General features: G+C 52.3%; 2 protein-coding genes across 2 annotated transcripts; both read right to left on the bottom strand.

Moving 5' to 3' along the window:
• Nucleotides 1-469: 469 nt before the first annotated feature.
• TGME49_269350 (hypothetical protein) lies at nt 470-9,570 on the bottom strand (the record flags this gene model as incomplete). Its single annotated transcript, XM_002365585.1, has 6 exons — nt 470-4,580; nt 4,821-5,214; nt 5,448-5,708; nt 5,996-6,806; nt 7,483-7,781; nt 8,289-9,570. The coding sequence occupies 6 exons, from the start codon at nt 9,568-9,570 to the stop codon at nt 470-472; spliced, it is 7,158 nt and encodes a 2,385-aa protein (XP_002365626.1).
• A 726-nt stretch (nt 9,571-10,296) lies between these two features.
• TGME49_269365 (hypothetical protein) lies at nt 10,297-13,996 on the bottom strand (the record flags this gene model as incomplete). The annotated part of the gene is made up of 2 exons (XM_018781543.1): nt 10,297-11,574; nt 12,071-13,996. The coding sequence occupies 2 exons, from the start codon at nt 13,994-13,996 to the stop codon at nt 10,297-10,299; spliced, it is 3,204 nt and encodes a 1,067-aa protein (XP_018636579.1).
• Between the last annotated feature and the right edge of the window lie 4,988 nt (nt 13,997-18,984).

Genomic DNA, 18,984 nt, shown 5'->3' with positions numbered 1-18,984 from the left:
TCACAGCTTCCCTCACCCTACCTCGTTTTCTCTATTTCCCCTTTAGCAACTTCGCAGCTTCCGTTTTTACTCAGATGTTCCATTTCTCAGTTTCGACCCATGGCACGAACATTGCTACCTGTAGCACAGTTCATGCAAATCGGCGCTCATATCTCGCATGGATGTCCCCCTTGCTCTGTTTTTCTCCCTCTGTGCTGCCGAGTCTGGTTGGAGCCGCTGGGGAGACAGAATCCCTCGTGCGCGTGAATCCCCTCTCATGTCACCTCATTCTGGCGTTGTTTCCTCTTTCGCTCCGTAAATGGGATCAACTCCACAAGGTTGTGGAGTTAGTCGGCAAAGGTCGCCTTGACAGTGCTGTGTCAGATTCCCCGCTCCACGACTGTCTCTTCTCTCGCTATGGGTACCCGCCGGCTGCTCTGGTCTCTGACGTCGTCTTCCCCGACGACCACTTTCGTTTCGATACTTTCTCTTACTTTACACAGGTGGCGGAAGCCTCAGTTTCCTCTTTGTTCCTTTTCGTTTCCTTCGTCATCTCACATATTTCATCTGAAGAGCTCGACGACGCCGACGTTATTCGTGTCTCCCTGTGCACCGCGCTGAACCTCGCCTCACCAGCCACACTCAGTACCGCTTCGCCTGCCATGCTTGACCTTTTGTATGTATCTTTACTGTCGCTATGGCTGCGGGTCTTCGAGATAACAGAGCCTCCGAGACCCTGACCGGGCTTCCCGAGAGTGTCTTTCTTCTTCCTGTGGTGTTTGGGACCAGTGCTCGCCGTAGGATTTATGGTTTGTGGTTTTATGGCTTCCAGCTTGCCTGTCTCAGAGGAACTGCAAACGCAAGAGGATACAGAGGCAACGCTCCTGTCTCTGACTACCTCTTTTTCTTCCAGTGGATGCCTATCTACGCTCGCCGAATAATTTGCGACAAGGTGCGACTGAGGTGCGCCGTGTTGTACCTTCTTGTGGAGGTTTTCTTCCTCTGTGTGGTTCTCAGACTCTTCTGGCAAACCTTGGTCTTCAACATTCGCTCTTGTTTCAACGGCAGTCTGTGTCTTTTTTTGCCTCTGCAGGCATCCCATCGTCCCTACCTCAGGGCCCTTGTCCGCTCCTGGTGAGTTCTTCGATGCGGATTGAAGCGCTTGGCTGTCCGCGAGGGAACCTGGGCAGGCTGAACTGTCAGGAGCTTCGGACACATCGTTTTTCTCAGACGACTCCTTGCTTCTTGTTGATAAAGGCTGGTGACCGTCCTGAAAGGACGAAGAATTCGAACGTTGCGTGTGGCTTCCTCTCTTTCCTACCCGAGACTTCCCTCCCCCGCCTTGACGAGGTTGCGTGGCCATGCCTGCATTGGTCTGCTGCTTGGACTGGGAGTCTTTCGCAACTGCTTCACCTGCAGCAGGCATGTCCTCTTCCCCCGTTTTCTTCTGTGTTTGCGCCTTTGTGTTGCGCTCGCTGTCCTCAGCAAACACGTGCTTCGGTAGCCTCGGTTCTAAGCCTTTGGTGGCAGGACCACAGGGGGAGGCTGAGGTTGTTGACGCGTGTTTCCCGGAGCCAACAGAGACAAGGAAAGCGGTGCTGCCCCGTCGTTTAGACGGGTTTCCGCCTTCCACTCCATGCTTGCCTGCAATCCCGCCATCGACCCCCGAAGATTTCTGATCATTTCCTTTGTCGCGCGTGGGCACTGACCCTCGTCTTCGCGGAAGCCGAAGAGAGGAGTGCGACGCTGGTTTCGCATCGCTTCCTTTCCCCTCGACTCCCTCTGTGTTTCTGATATTTGCTGTCTCGTCAGGGGCGTCTCGAGTCGCCCCTTCTACCGTGGCGAGGAGGGAAGCTGCCGAAGAGGGCCGAGAAGAGCCACAGGTGGCCCCGGACGGAGAAGCGAACGAGAGAGTGCCTGTGGAGGTACCCGCCGGTTTCTCGCCCGTCTCGCTCAGCGAATGAACCTGCCCCTCTGGTGCGACCGCTACCTTGACTGTGCCTCCCGTTTGGAGTTCATCTTTCACTGCGTTAAGTGGGAAGATATTCGAAAGGAGCGGGGGCACCCTGGAGGCGACCTTGTTGCCTTGCGGTGCCGCAGAGGCTTTACTTCGTCCGGCGGGTAAAATTCGCGGTCCCGCGTGCATGCCTGGAGACAGAGGGCCGCGTGCCAAGCCCCGAACGGCATGCCCAGCGGGTGCCGTTTCACCTGGAAGCGCAAAGCGTTCGACAAAGGGGAGGGATTGCCTCACCATGTTTGTTTCCTCATCCGCGGAATCATCGCCGCTCCCGCTGGAGCTCTCGGCTTTCCTCCTGGCCTTCTTCTTTCTCTCCTGTTGCTGCAGAAGGCATCGACTCAACTTCAGAAGCTGATTCTTCGAGTAGATGCCCTTCTGACTGAGATGAAGGTTCTGGGAGGGAGACGGGAGGCGTTCACCAGCAACGTCGTCTCCTTGATGGACTTCGCTGATGCGCGAGGGGGCTGATCGCGGCAGTGAATATTCATTCGAAGGCTCTCCAGTATTTTCGGAGGTAGAAGAAACCGATCGAAAGGGGTCCACTTGCCCCAGCACCTTCTCGGATCTAGAAGGCATTTTCATTTCCGCAGCAGCCAGCCTACGCAGGTGACCTAGCAAGGTCTCTGGAGAAGCGGCTGCCGCACCGAGCGCAGCGAGGAGAGCAGGCGACAGCGAGGAACCCCCACGGGAGAGGGCGAGAAGTGTTGTTTGGAGCAGATGCGTTTGTTGCGTGGGAGACAAGGAATTTTCATCTCCCTTTTTCGGACCCAAGATCCGTCCTTTCGTATCGGGAACATGAGAACCGAACACTTCCTCTTGCCTACCGGGTTCCTTCACGTTTACATCCACTTGACTGAGCACTATTCGAGAGGATCCGCCATGGTATTTGCGGTCAATGGCCGATGAGTCCCTCCCTGTAGCTTGCTCGTTTCGCGCATTTTCAGGCGCTGCCTGTGTCAGGGCGACGGGCGCGGCCGCTGTGTTGCCAACAGAGTACGAGTCACTACTTGAGTCTGTGTGTAGTTCTGGCAGACGCATGGGCGGAGTCGACAATGATTCTGGATTCACGCCGGCGTCCCGTTGTGCTCCTTTCTGGCGTGAAGCCTCCTGCAAGAGAATGGAGTGACCAGTTGCCGCAGCGTTCTTGCTACTCCGTGTAGGTAGAGAGCGAACGAGAGGACAAGGAGGAATGGAGTCAATGCTGCTGCTATCGTTCAGGTGAATTGCCGTTAGAGTCGCTTGCGAGAGCCGCGCCTCCCCAGCGACTGGTGCGTTGTTCGAATGCAGCGAAGGGTGCCTCGTCTGCCTTCCAAAAGAAGATGGACAGTCGACCTGAGGAGAGAGTGGCGACGAATGAGGATGCCGCTCGAGATTAGCACTCGAAGAAGCTCGAGTTTGGTGGCTCTGCAGCTGCAAAGCATGCATCCTGTGTTGGAGTTGAAGCAAGGTCAAGTGCTCTTTCGACAGAGCTGAAGAAAGGTCTCCCGTATTCGTTTCGGGTCGATTCGTATTTCTGACACTCGAGCCAAAGTCGCCTGCCTCCGCCTCACCCCCCTGCTGTACCGCTGCTTTTCTCACGGCTACTCGTTCCTTTCCTTTTTCCGTTACCTCTCGTGTGCTCTCTGCTGTCACGAGGTCGGCATCCGGGACAGCGAGGCCAGACAGGTGAAGCTGAGACCCCCCTCTGAAGGGTTGTCTCTTTGCAGCGCTCTGTAGGAAGGAAGCATCTTCACCGTGGACTCCTGAGGCAGTGTGTGGTGGAGTACAGAGCAAGTGGTGGGATGAGACAGACGCCTGCAGGTGTTGTCTCTTTTGAGCAAGAGTTACCTTTGGAACGACCGTCTGAGGCAACGAGGCGTCCGGAAGAAGCTTCTCGTCCGCCCGAAGAAGCTGCTTGTTGACAAGTGACACGAAAGATTCCTGTGGCCACGCGTCCTCATGAGCCTCTCTCTCTCGTCCGTGCGTGCAAACATTATCGCTCCCCCTCCTCTGCTGTTCCCGTTTCACGGCTAAGGTTTCTGACAGCTGTTGACTGAGAGATGGTTGAGATGCGTGGTTGAGCTGGAGTGTCCTGATACCATATTCGGAGTCACGAGTCTGAGCGAGCTGTTTGCGGAGTACCGCCAGTAGTGCCTGCGAGTCTTCTTGCAAAATGACAGGCAGCTTGCACAGGCGATGAGAGCGGTCTGTGCGCCGCGATGCAACTCTTCGCTGAAGAAGGATCTCATGAAGAGCATTTTCAAGGACCGCCTTCTGAGACTCGCAGCTATCCGAGCCTCCCCTCTCCGCACCAAGCGCGGCGAGGATGTCAGGGTTTTTCTCAGATCCGGAAGGAAGAGGGAACTGACCGGCCGCCTCGAAGCGCTGGGACTTACCTCGCCCAACTGAAAAGGAAGACGCATCTGTAGCCACTGGAACTGGACCGGGCGAGGAAGAAACCGGCGTGATATCAGCCCCCCATCGAGAACCTGAAGTGGCGGCATCGGCAGAGGTGAGGGAATTCGAGGACGCCTCCTCAGACAGCGAGCTCGCCAGAGCGAATCGAGGGACGAACGGCGTAGCGTACGGGTTCAAGGGCTTAGATCTGCCAAAGCAAGCAAAACATGCAAGTCTCCTAAGAAATGTTCAGATATCTGTGGCACCGCATGCAGCTTGTGCTGGTGAGCACTAGGTATTCGTCGACGCCTCTTCCACGTCATTCGCGTTTCCTTTCTTCCACTTTCTCGTACGACACTTGCTCGTTGCACCTTGTGAACAACCAGTTCGTCTGCCTGTTCCCGCATATAAGGCAGATATTTTGCATTGTTAGACTCTCGTACCGTACCTCTTCGTGGCGATCTGTTGATTTTGTGCTTGATTGTTTTCCTCGCTCCCCTGGCGCTGGGTATGAAGCCCATATTGCTGATCCGACTGATTCGTTGCTCCAGTTGTGCCGCCTGGCCCGTTAAAGGGCTGGCCGCCGAGCATCTCCGCCTCCAACTGCGTTCGGGAAGAAGAAAAGCCGAGGAGATTCATGGCATCTCTCTGCGAGGTAGTCAACTGCGTGCTTGAGTCTGGATGGTGTCTGTTAGCATGGTCGCGGTCCTTTTTCTTGCCTAACACAAAGTCCCGGCGTTCGAGAAAGCGTGTGTCGGTCTTGTTTTTGAGGGCGTTTGAGGCGAGCGACCTCTGTAGAGATTCGTGAGCCTGCAGAAGGAGTTGAAGCACTCCTTGGTCGGCTGACAGAGGACGAGAACAAACCCGAAGGGGGCAAGCAAGGCGTAGATACCGCAAAAGGACCATACTGGTGAGGAATCAAAACCACAGAACTGAGGAAGGAAGGAACCACGGGGAACGGTCAACTGGGAATCGGAAACCGTGGGCGGACAGACAAGGACGTCCTAGGGAGGCGATCATGCGAAAATAGCTAGAAGGAACCTAAGTGGCAGCTCATCGTTTGTTGTCATCTCACTCGCAAAGGACGAAGCAGCGGCCGAATTGGAGGTCCTATGGGGAATCTGCTGCCATAACGTGTTTCCCGTTCCTTGGCAATCTGCGCGAGAAGCTCCAGGTATGACATGAGCATCTTCTCTTCTTTGTTGCTCCTGGCCACCCTTAGAGCACGGTAAGGCGGCTGTCTGCAGCGGGCCTTTAGGGACGCGCAGACCAGCGTGGGCGGGCGACGGAGGCGGTGCCGGACATACATGAATTTCCGCTGATGCTTCTGATGAAGCTGAGGAAAGGCGCAGGATGGATGAAAACGCCAGCACGAGAACATAAACAAAACGCGGAGATGTCACCTTACCATAATGGGTCTTGAGCGAAACAGAGAAGCCATACATACTAAGAAGCGCAAGAGGCAGTAGAAGGCATTAGAACGCGGCAACACACGACGGGTGACGTAAACGAACACAGACCAAGGCATGTCGGTGGGAGACTTACAGGACACAGGAGGAAAAGAAAATAGATACAGACGGAACCACAAGGATCACTTCAATAGCAGGACTTGATTTAGTTTACCTTCGGGATCTGAAGAGAGGAGCGGCGGTACTGGCGAGCACGAACTCATACGAGCAGTGTTACACGACAATTGGCCTTTCTCTTGAGGCACAATACCCTTTTTTCCGACAGATAGTTTGTTTTCTTCCTCCCCGAAAGATGCCCCGGGGCGCCCATTGATCTGCGGCAAGCCATGTAACCTGGCAAGCTGCTGAAAGAGACGAAGTCTTTGGGGGGTGAAGCTCTCAGCAGCCTCTATATGGCCAGTGTGCAGGGCCGGAACCCCATAGCTAACACTTTGTACATGCTTCCCAGGAGGCACGACAGTCGGTCCTCCTTCAAGCTTTTCCCTTGTGGAGAAGACAACACCACACTCTTGTCTTCCGGATTCTCTGGTTTTCTCGTCTGGCTGTTGAACGCGCTTTCGACTGGGACGGTGAGTGTCCACGTACTGAAGCAGACCACTCTCGCAACCAGCATCTGCAACCTCAAGTGCCTGGACTCTATCTGAAGAAGGAGGACCATCTCGCCGCAGCGCAGCTGCCAGAGCCGCTGATAGGACGCCCGCATCCTTTTGGGAGGTCACATAGGTCGACAAAATATGGCGTATATGTGAAGAGAGGTTTCGAGCGACCGGCAAGTCTGCAGTAACTTTTTGGACCGCGCTGCCGGGCGCTATCGCTTGTGTGCCTGTGCATGCTTCGTCGGCTGTGTAGGTTTTGGATGGAGAGTTGACTGGAAGTAGTAATGCCGATGGCTGACGTTCCGGAAGCCTACGAGATGCTCGTATCGTCAGGAGTCGCCCTATCGCTTTCAAGGCTGCCGCAGTAGCCTGAGCATCATAGGGAGAAGACATGGCAAACGTTGTCACCAAAAAAGCATCCCGATCACCGGCGCTGTTTACCTTTTCGAGCCAACAGCAGAGCTGTACAACGTAAATATTGGACTGTGTTGGACGTTATTCTTTCGACGCGTGCGAACGGAAGACTGTTGCGAGTTACTAGTTCCGCAGATACGTGTGTCGAGATGCGGCTCTCAGCTGATATCGGACCTAGGTTCAGCGAGACGCGAGACGTTTCGTAAGACGAGAGGAAAACCAAGAAGGTACAACGAAAAGAAGCGGACAGTCGAGTGCGACACAGCTCTCGCTTCGGGTAAGTAGCGAATGGAATTAACAATTCGCAGATGGAAACGCTATTGCATCCGGCGAGCGCATATGCAGCAGATAGACGCAGTTCCAAACAGGTGGACCGAAATTTGATGATGGCGAGCGACAATGTTATTGAGAGGTCTCGTGGCCTGCCGCACAAAATGCGAATTCTCTACGGGGAGAACAAGACGAATTTTGAAGTCAGTGTGTGACTGTATCCATCTCGGATCAGAAAGATGAAACCACATTCCCTTTGCTGATCCATATCATTCTGGGCTGAGTCAGCAGGCAAAGCAACTTGAAGAAGATATCCCTGGAGAAGTCATTTCGTAAGAAGCACATGCTCTAGTGAGCGTACCTCAATCATTTCGTCGTCGGAGGCATTTACCGTTGCCGCAACACTGTGGGATGTCAGGTGAGCGTCCAGATCAGTTGGTGTGTCCTTCGGCTGAAGGCACGAAGGTTCCCTACTGTTTGCGTTTCTTCCTCCTTCCGTGCGGTGATCTGGGCTCGAATGTGAAAACTTTTTGCTTGAGTTATCGTAGGCGAGAGGGGAGTTACTCTTCTTGTCCCGCAGTTCGAACCCTGAGTGATTCCACGAGGATGACCTCTTTGCCCTCAACGCCTCAATCGATACATTTTCAGGAGGCAATGGGCCTGCAGAGAGAGGGATCCACGCAGACAGTGTGTAACGTAGTCTAGTAGAGTATGCCACGAAGGAAGAGCGCTCACAAGAAAAGAAAAGTGCCATAGACAGTTTCCCCGTGAACTCGCCCGTCTGTAGGCTCTCAGTCGAAAAGCAAATTACGGTGGAGAAACATGCAGCGGCAGAAGAAAGCATTACGATGCCTTCGATCGTCGTCTTACTCTATCTTCCGTTTTTTCTCTAACAGCCTTTAGAGAGATTGCCAGTTAGCTTCACGACACATTTGGAGTCAAACACGAAATGATGCATCGAAGCGGCGCGGCAAGTGAAGGACGGGAATTTCTGTGTTGCGTATGAAGACGAGAAATGAAAGGGAACGGAAGGAGAAAGGACCAGGGCAAATTTATAGGGTTGTGCACGTATGCCGTGGCTGACCAGACACATTCCAAGAAGCATTGACACTAGTTGCCACCGTACTGCGCCTCGTGGCGTATCTAGTGAAGGCTCAGCCGCCTTACCTTGTCTATGCGTTTCATGAAGATGAGTCAGGCGATCTAACATATCCTCATTATCTTTTTTCTTTCCGTCTCGATCGTTACCCTTGGGGAGCAAGAGGTGCACGAGGGCCTGGTGCAGTGGGAGCGCCTCCCCTCCATTGTTAGAGTGCTGCGCGGATGTGGCTAGAAGCACCCGAGCGGCATCAAGCAGAACACCTCTTGGTAACGCACTCTGTGGCAAGTTCTTCTCTTGCTTAGTGTGACGTAAGACAGGCTGTTTGCAAGCATTCGTGAAGCTAACGGCCTCCCCTACTTTGTCTCGTCCCTGCTGCCGTTGTCGAGAGAGCAGCTCCTGCGTGTGCGCTGCATACGACTCGAAAAATTGGTTCTTTTTCTCACTTCCATCGCAATCAGGGGAGATGCGGCGTAAACTTTGAGCTTTTTTCCAAGATAGCAGTGCCGCTACCGCCGCTGCGGTGGCAGCTGCCGATGCAGACGAAGTTGGCATTTCCCCTGAACCAGAGCGCTGGAAATCTTGTTCGGTTTTCGACGCTTGCACGACGGACTCCTTCTTCTCCGGTTTACGTCCGAAGCCCCCTACAACCCTTTGGAGAGTGGGGAGCTCCGCAGAAGTCTTTGGTTCGCCGCCGCTGTTATTTCGCGCCTGTTCATTGCTTACAGGTGATGACGGTGGAGCAGCGAGATGCGTGCTCGAAACAACTGGCGTCTCTTGCTCGTCTTCCTCATCGGAAGTCTGGTTGTCAGCAATGAGTCGCGAGAACAGTTGTACAGCACCTTCTGACGTGTTTAGTCTTGGGTCAAGGAGAAGGGAAATTGCCCGAATATAGCCCTGCAATGACTCTTCGCCAAAAACTCCCGCCATGACTTGCAACTGCTTTCCAGGCAGAGGGAGGCTGCTAACGTCCATGGATCCTCCACCCACGAGAGATGAACCTATGGTATCTGTTAGATCCATTTGCGCTGAGGATGCGTTCCGGTGGATGGAAGGCGGGACCCGTGCACCGTGCCTTACACCAGGCAGCTGATTAAGCGTTCTATGTTGTTCGAGTATTTTTTCAAGTGCCTGTCGACATCGCAGGAAGGTGGCGTGTGGCTCATAAAGGGCTGAAGCATTCGGACTGTCCGTCACACGCTGGGAGCCGGAACGTTCCTTTTCGATTTGCCGACCGTAGGCCTTGGAAAGCGGATCAGGCAGATGACGAAGATTATCGGGAAAATCACATGGCTCATAGCCAGACGCAGACTGCAGTCCTTTAGTGTGCTGAACCTGTCGCTCATTCATGGAAAATAGAGGGGTTTTCACCGTAGTCCCGTCACCGCCTGCTATTGGGCTGCAGGAAGACAAATGAAGCGGAATGCGACAATCGCAACACCAGAACAGTACAACTGTTGACTGCAGAAAGGCATTTGTGAAACCTCAGGATGTGGGGAGTACGTAGAAAAAAATGTTCAAGCTGCATGAACGGCGAACAAAGAGTGTTTAACTTTCGCAGTTTCCACAGACAAAGCGGTACGTTCCAGAGAAGACCGCACGAGTGCATCCGAAAAAGAAACTGCGGATGCCGAGGTGGGGGCCTTGTCGAGTGAAGAGCCCATTAATGAAACACAGCGCTGGTTTACGGAAGGCAAAGGAAATAACAGTCAAAAACGTCATAAGGCAACGGGCAAAGAGAGTGGAGTAGGGCATGCCTGCAGAGACCAAACTAAAAAAGTCAACAAACGATTGTCTGAGCTGGGACAACCACAAACAACATTACTGAGATTTGCTTATGATTCTCTCTGGATCCACAAGAGACGTCTATGGAGAAGGGCGTTCCAGTAGATGAAGGTGACGACACGAACAACGAGCAGAACATTGCTAGGAGTCTCAAAAGGAACTCTGCTGAAGCGCTCTGCTGAACGGAACTGCTGTTGTATGCATCAAAGCACAACGGGAGTTTCATTTGCAGCGATTACTCTCCATCTGTGGAACCGAGTAAGTTGAGTGCGGAAACCATTCGTCGTTGTCTCACCTCTTTTCGCTTCTTGCAGTTAGCATCTTTTCCTTGAATGTTTCTAATTCGTTTCGTTCAATGGGATGCCCGGCACACTGCGGTCCGCTGCGGACAACGTCGGAGGCCACAGGACTTTGGTTTTCTTCTTCAGAAACGGTTACCATTCGCGGTATTCGACGACCACCACCGAACCGTCTATTGACCCAAGAAGTCGACGAGCTCCACTCCTCCTGGCTTTCTTGCTGCTTCAGGAGACGCTTATCCCTTCCGGACACAAACGGGGGTTGCTCGGTGTGGCACTGTTGAATGCGTCGGCTTTGCGTGGTCGCCTGACCCTCCATTTGATCAGTCGAAAAAGACTGTCCCCTGTCTTCGCCGTTTTGACACTTGAATACCTCTGGGGTTCCTGCTCCCTCTGGGCTTCTTTGGCTCCCTCCGAGCATTGTATGGCCCTGAGAGGGATGACCTGAAGACGGAAAGGATGCCTTCTCGTGGCCCTTAAGAAGCCAACACTGAAGCAAAGGGTTCGACCTGCTGTCGCTTCCTCGTTGGCTTTTCTGCTCTGCTTTTTTTTCCTGAGGTCGGCCACCTAGAACACGCTTTCCAGGAGGGAAGCGCGTCACTTGGTTCTGCTGATAGACGCGCTCCTCCACGCTCCGTTGTTGAGAAGCAACACAAAACGCATGCTGCCCTGTCTCGGCTGCCTGGCAATCGGACGCCTCCCGCCGTTGCTTGCGGGCCACTGCCGCTGCAAGAGCCGCGGCCGCGACGGCGGCAAGGCGATAGCGAGATGCGTGGTCCGAATCATTGGGAGAGGTGTGAGAGACTTCTGATCCCCCAGGTATGCTCGGACTTGCTCTTTCGCTTGTGCCTTTAGGTGGTATACAGCTGTCACTTGACGCCGTTGGGCCTGAGTCGACCATCGAAGCTGTCGTCACTTCGCTGCTATCGACAGGCGGCCATAGATTGTTCAGGTCTCCGCTCTGATAGGAAGCCTGATGAGCATTGGATCGAAGTGGATTTGCATGTAACGATTGAATTGGGGAAGACATTTGTGCCGAACTAGGTAAAACGTGCGGTAGCTTAGCATTCGAAGACACCAGCGGCTTCAATTTACCCTGATCGCTTCCTTGTATCGCAGGTGCCGAATGCGGACAGGTATACTTGTTTGTGCCTCCATTGGACGACACAGGCGGGTTTGCGGCATGCGTCAAAACCTTGTGTTGATCCGAGTCGGATGAAGCGGGAAGACAAGCTTCATTTCCACTGATAGGTCCATCTGCTTTGGGGCCCTGCACACGAAAAGGAAATCAATCAATGGACGCATACGAAGCTGAATCAACAGATCCTTTAATGGCTATCGCGGTCACTGCCTTAAGGCGCGCACAGTGATGAAAGCTTTGTGCAGCTACCACTGGAGAATACGCTCCTTAATACTCTTAGGCCTTCACTCATACAGCACGTTTCCTGTCTACACGATGCCGGTAATTGTCAGGGCATTTCTTCCCGTCAGTGCAACGGCTCGTCTCGTTCTTCTGCCATGGCTGACCAAGGTAAAGGTAGTCACAGGAGAAAGGTGATACAGGAGTAAAATGCTGATTACATAGTGAGTGTGAAGCATGCTTGCTCAATAACCGACCTACTCAGAACAGTCACAAAGCACCGGCGGGGGCGAACAGCTTCCTCGGAGCAAATACAAACCGTCACACTTCAACGACGAGAAATATTGATTTCACACATCGAATACGCTATCCCGAGGCTCCTGATCTGCATAAACAAACCACTCACCAAGATTCCTGCTGCGGCGAGGTACACCATGGTTAGGTCGGCTGAGCCTTGCGGGTAGCCTAAAGATTGGAGCATTCTGCCAAACGCACCACTAATTCCGACCTGTGTTTTCTCGCTTTCCTGCACGTCCGGCTTTAGTTGTTGCGCGTCCATCCCATCCCTAAGGTCATCTTTTCCACACTCCGACAGGTCTCGCTTTGAGGCCAAACTCAAGCAGGCACCTGGGATCGGCCTGGGCGCAAGGCCGCACTCCTTTTCCGAGTGTCCACACAACTCTGAGCAGATATCATCTGCAGGCAGTCCCTCCGCCTCCGCGTTTTGCGTGGCAGCCGTCTGCTTCCCGTCCTCTTCACTTTTTGCACAGGCTGACGACATTTGACTGTCAGGCGCTGGCACCTCTTTTTTTTTAGAAACGACTGGATGTATCGCTGCAGTTCGCGCTTCTTTTGGTGCCTCAGATGACACAATCGCATCCGACGACGCAGGAGTCTCAGCACGGAGCACCTGCAAATTGAGTTTGAGCAGGACCTGCTCGAGGCCGCCACATCCCTTCGAATAAGAAGATGGAGGTATCAGAGATGACAGAAGTGCGCATTGTTGGAAGCCGTAGAACTGAAGAATCCTCAAGGCTTCATAGACTACCGTACACGGGAGGTGTGGTCGGCAATTAGTCCTAGCGTCTGGGCCATTGTGTGATCCCGTGGAAAAGGAAGAAGCCTGTGGCTTGAAGCACCGACAGCGTATCATAATCTCGATGCCACCGGGTCCTTTGAGCAGGACAGGTTCACGGCATTGGCCACCTGGTACAGAAGTGGGAACGAGCTGCGACGTGCCAGATAAGAGAGACGCAACTTTCACAGAAGACGACGAGAACCTGGTACCAGATGGCAACGAATAGACCGAAGGGCCGGCTTCTCCAGGACCCGCATGAGATACGGAATGGACACGGGCAGGTGCTCCCGAGGCCGGGGACACGGTGGTCGCAGGACGTGACTCGATGAGAGGCGGTTGCTGAGGAGAGGTGCTACGAGCCTGGCGGTCTGGGAAGGAGGAAGAGCCTCCACAAGGGCTGTGTATTCCTTCAGGACGACCAGGAGCTTTGCAGCCTGTTGCTAAGGTGATGTGGGATGGGCACGAACGGTGCGAGGGAGCTGAAAAGGGCGTTAATGTTGCCGTCTCGTCCTTCATCTGCGTTGAATTGTCAACGCCCTTCTCACATCCGTGGGTAGATACCGGTATCGGCGATAGAGTCCTTTTTGCTTGTTCGACGCGTGTTATTACGTCTTGTTCTTGTGACGGCACGATGCATTCCTGACTGGGGTCTTCTAAACAGGGGGATGGATCATTCTTATGTGACTGGTGGGAGGGAAGGAATATGACACTCTGTCGATTAAGTGTAAATTCGATGGTTGAACTAAACGGCTCAGACAGGCTACCGTTGTCAGATCGCCTCACAAGCAATCGAGCTGCCTCTGAACCATTTTTCAACGGGATGCACAGCACTGCATCAAGTGCCTCGAATCCCTCTTGTCCTTCGTCGTCTCCGCCTGAAGAGCGTTTCGACATTGCAGCATACTGGGGGTGAGGCGACGATACGATTTGGGCTGTTGGTGCGTTATCTGCCTTCGGTCCTGAAGTGCACGGAGTACTCGTAGTGTCGGATGACGGGAAAGAAGAGAAAGGTGGTGATTGAGAAGAGGACTGAGGGTCGGAAGACTCAGAACTGGACTGAAGGAGAGAAGAATTCGTACGCAATTCCTGAGGTGGCGCGTTTCGCCACTCAACACAAAGTTTGAGACCGCTCGTGTGGAGCTGATATAGAAGATCAAATGCATGCTGGTCATGAACGCCGAACGTTTTAGCTACACCGCTGCCTTCAGAGGCACCGGGCGAGGCACCCGAGTGTAGAACTCGAGATCGCGACATGCTGACGCAGTGGGGGATAGGTGGATACTTGGATGACGAAGCAGACTGCTGAGAGGCTGGTGAAGAAAGTCGCGAACCAATCTTATGTTATGGCGGATTACTAATCAGGGAGGCCCTGCGGCTGGGCAAGCGCTTCGAACCTGATCAGACGCCGAATATGCCTTCCTGTTCAACAACGAATTTGAAGGCGTAGATGATGGCTCTAACGCTTTGGGGCGTGAGCATCCGACCCAACACTGGACTCCGCGAAAGAAATGATGAAAATCACATTTTCGTTCCTGCCCTTCGTCACAGGCATTTTTAGGACATCTGTAAGGCGATGGCAGTCTCGGAAACTCGACTCGACCGACGCTTCTCCCCCGGGTCTGCTCGCGTGCTCTGGAGGTCTGTACCGTTGGTACAGACAGGGAGGAAGACGTCCTATCGCGAGCGACTGTAATCCCGTTTTTGTGTGACGCTATCCTTGCTTCCCCGAAATTGTATTATGCCGTTGAATGCAAGAAAAGAAGAGTACTGTCGGGGGATAGCTGTAAAAGTTTGTAACAAGCAAAATACGAAAAAGGGACGCGAGACGATGGCACTGGTGTAATAACGATAGTCACTGTAGTCAAAAAGCCATCAAATGACAAACCAGCTCTCGGAGGGGCTGTCTTGTCCTTGTATGCAGTGAAAACTTGCAGGAAATTTTTGGCAAAGGGTGACGCCGTGGGCAGGGGCAACCAATCGGGCACGAACCAAAAAGTATGCGAACTTATTACATACAGAACGATAGACCAGCGAGACGAACAACAAATTATTAAAAATATGGAATCCAAAGAACTGCGCTTTGAGCTCCGTCCATGGAATTCACAGGTGGCGGCAGATGTTTTGACTGCCAACCCATTTGTTCTCAGGAGCCACTTTTCTCAGATGAGAGAAGAAAGTGTTCTATTAACCGTTCTTGTGTTGCGTCATTCACCAACCGAGTGTACGGGCCAAAAAAAGGGTGGCAGGGCGGAATCGACGCGCAGACAATGCTTTGTGTGAACAGACGACAACTCCTCTGTTGCAGGACGCACGATTGGGGTGGGCTGAAAAAAGGAACTGAACAGCACAGGTCATAGCAGGACAGTCGACCTGAGTCGCCCGGTTAATAGGAGACGGGCGTAGCACAGTGCAACGGAGACAGTTGCACATCCAACTTGTCGATAGACTGGCGGACCGGAGACAGCAGACAACACCACGATCCTCCACCCGGCGCCGAGCGAAACCTTTGGTGGTCTACCGCTGGAACGAAGAATTGCGTACACTGTTTTTTGGAGGCAAAGGTAACAAAAAACGCGTTTTCGCCTTTTTTGACGTAGGCCGTTCGACGGACACTTGCTGAACGTTGTACATATAGAACAGGTTAAGCTTTGAGCCAGTGACAATAAACCGAAGCAAATGGTGGCTGGAGGAAACAATCTGTGCTTTATTTGTTTAGACCCAAAAGCACTACCTGAGCATATGCCAACAAAATGAGAAAGAAGGTAAAAGCGCAATATGGTACCGTAAACGGCACAACGCCCGGGTCACCCTGTTTTACGGAGAGCCCATTGGAACTCGAGGTTCTTTTGGTATCATCCCGTAGTCTAGTCTCAGTTACATTCCTGAAACGAAAGATTAACTGCCCACTTGGAAACCGTAAAAAATGAGCAAGATGTTGGTCAAACGTTTTTGCCCAAATACTGTTCAGCACGGTTTCTACGTGGAACGTCTGTAGACGGCTCCTGGTGCTTCAATCACAAGGAAATGAATCAATCAAAAACTGCTTCGTGAATCGATTTCAGGTCTAAGAACATAGGAGAAAACGGGGTAAAACCGTGTTTTTGTCTGTCTCCATGCTGGAGGCCGGGGCATCTCCGTGGAGGCAGCACGATTCGCCGACTGGCGTCAACCGAAGCAAGAGCACTTCTTGCCACTTTGGTACACAGAGATGCGGAGGTCCCACGCACCAATTAAAAAAATGGACATTACACACTCTAGAAGCACAGGGGCGATGAGGCGACCCCTCTAATGGGGGTGTGACAGTACAAACATTGCAGTATCATTGCCGCACAAGGCTCAAAAAACCGTTCCTTCCAGTGGTTACTGCTGCAAACTGCTGCCAGCGCCACTCTACCCTACGACAGCAGAGTTTTCTAGACCGGACTGTCGAGTGAACCTCACTCTGACTGCTGCAGACTATTTGGCCTTGTGGTGTAAAATCGTTTCAGTCTCTTCGGTGTAGTCGTGGAGAGCTGCTACCGAAAAAGTTCAGGCGGTTTGCACGACAACTCATCAGATACAGATCGCGTGTTTCGATACCGAATATCGGAATGGATATTTAATCATGGTTCTGTCAAAAAACGTGGAACCTGACCTTGTCTCAGTATAAAGGTTTTAAACGTACAAAAGGCGTCGTTTTACATTCATAAAATGGCGGGTTTCACTAGCAGACTCACGGACGTTCTTTTGCGTGCTGAAAGTAGAGCACGGAGACAATATAAACGCGGGGCTTTGTTTGAACGAGACGAAGAGGAGCTTCTTTCTGCTCAGTTGCCCACGTACAAAAGAAGAAAAGGAGAGATACATCTCTTCATAAAACCACACTTCCGTGGCTCGCCAGGAAAACACACATTTTTATCTGCCAACTCTTGGACAGCGAACGCATTCGAGAACTCTCTGTGGCTCGTTTTGGTCGGGCCAGCTTTCTGAGTTAAAGCGGCATTTAGTACGTAGGTCTCTTGGGTTCTTAATCTCTAGGTGGTAACTACGTAATGCGCACGTGGCTCAGTTGGAGCAACCATAAATTCTCTTTTATTCATCTAGATTATGAGATATGCTCAACAGCAGTATCACGCCACCTGGTTCCACATTTTGACGAACGGTGGGGTAGTTGAATGCTTTCTGGATTTTCTTGTCATCTTAACGTCTTCTTTTCGTTTAAGAATTCTGAAGCGTGCCGGGCCCCACTGGCTGCTGAAAATTGTGCTGGCACAGCGGTTAGCAGTCGCAGGCCAGAACCGGTGTTACATTGAGCAAATATTGGTATATAAATTGATTCTAAACATTATTTAGAGATTAAGTGCTGACAGGCGGAAGTGTCGAACGTGGTGCCGGTGCGTTGTGAAGACAGTGGTGGATGATTTTCTCCCCAATCCTAGATTTGTGATGGAAGTATGAAAGTGTACTCAGCTTCTTGGCGATCCAAGGACATGCGCGCTGCAGTACCGAACAGATGTAAGAGCCCCCGGGTCCTAAAATTTTCGTCAGGAACACCAGAAAGCAGCTACAAGCAGAATCGCTTGATAACGCGGCCACAGTCGGTTGGCGTGTTAATTTACCGACACACAAATCCGATTCTCGACTAGGGGGAGTAAGTTAATCTTTCGTAACTTGTCGGGATAAACTATTCGGGTGACTTCGTCACGTGAGCTCTCGTAGAAATAACGATGATGGATTATGTCCTCTGCTCTATCGTGTTGCTCAGCAAGCAAACGCCACTTACTGGTGTACGAATCGACGTTTCATACAATCGATTATGCAATTCCCGAATATAACACGACAGAAACAGCAAGAACGAAGCGAAAAGGCAAAACCGCGGTTGCGTCTCTAGACATTTCCTGCCCTGCAAGTGGACGGTCCACCCCAGAACCAGATGCAGGTGAGACACGACGGAATCCCGTAGGCTACACAGGTTAGCTGTTGGTTAGTGACTTCAATAATTGGTAGGTGTTCTGTTGATCGTAGTTGTCTATATGTGGTATATTAATACCTTTATGACGATGAAAACTGCCGGGATCTATCTCACACCAAATGCTACAACAAATTAGAGGGGCTGGGTTGCCCAGTACGCATTGTCAGACAAATATTATTGGACGTGTCGTGCCATCGCTCGTCTTACGAGGGTACCTGCGGCTCAGCGTCTGGTTGTGATTCTGTTCCACCGTCAGGGCACCTTTGCCTGATGGGCACAAGTGATTGTCTGATTTGTCACACCAGAAGGCAGAAACAGCCTGCCATAGAACATCTGACAAACGTTGCTGTATCATCGACGAATCCAAGGTCGATGGAGGGCCGCAATCGGGACACCCCTGCAGACTCGCCGACACAGTGGCTGAAGATGCGACATGCAAAAGACAGCCGAACCAGGAAGAAGCCGATCTCGCCCGCAAAGGGGTCTGTTAAGCATGTGAATTCACTGAGAAACTCTGGATTCAGCAGCGAACATATTGTACTATTAAGAAAGACGCAGGACGTGAATTGCCTCAGAACCTTTAAGTCATACGTAGAGGTGTGATACCGGAGCAGTGGTAGACTGATGGAGTTCATCACCAATGCGATACCTGGAGAGCGCCGAAACAGCCCAAATAAAGCCGCCTTCTTCGGATGGACGTGGAATCGGTGAAAACAATACCGAACCCATGTCGGCGCCGGTGAACAACGTTGTGTCTTGATCCGTTACTTTACCGTTCACTTGGAAGACACGCAAGAAATAAGCGATACGTAGAAGTCCATGACCTCGACGACTATTGTACAGCGGTTCCTGATGAATCAGCCGGAAAAATCTGCTATTTGTCGCTTTAACACCTCGTTCAAGTCGGAATTCGCTTGCGGGGAGCAACCAATGTGCCCTCACTACTGGCGCAGTGCTACACTGTCGACCCTGCGGAGTGGACAGTTCTTTGGCTCGCGGAACCGAATCCGCCGAATGTCGACCAACCATATATGTGAGTTTGACACATAGGTTCATTATCCAAACATGGAGTATCTGCACACCGCGCCGTGGTCTTATCGCCCGCCACACATTCATGTAGAAACGGATGTCTGCCAGGCTTCGAGGTTTTCTGCGTAGGCTGTCTCAGCCGAAACACCGTGTCGTCCAGTATTTTAAGCGTCGACAATTTCGGAACGGCTGTTCGCATCATAGCGTCGGAAGAGTGACGGACACGCTCTACGAAGGACGAAGTTAACTAACATGTGGCTCG

The sequence above is a fragment of the Toxoplasma gondii genome, chromosome VIII (genome assembly GCF_000006565.2).
Source record: "Toxoplasma gondii ME49 chromosome VIII, whole genome shotgun sequence".
Classification (NCBI taxonomy): Eukaryota; Apicomplexa; class Conoidasida; order Eucoccidiorida; family Sarcocystidae; genus Toxoplasma; species Toxoplasma gondii.
Note: the sequence above shows the minus strand (reverse complement) of the source record. Positions and strands in the feature narration are given on the sequence as shown.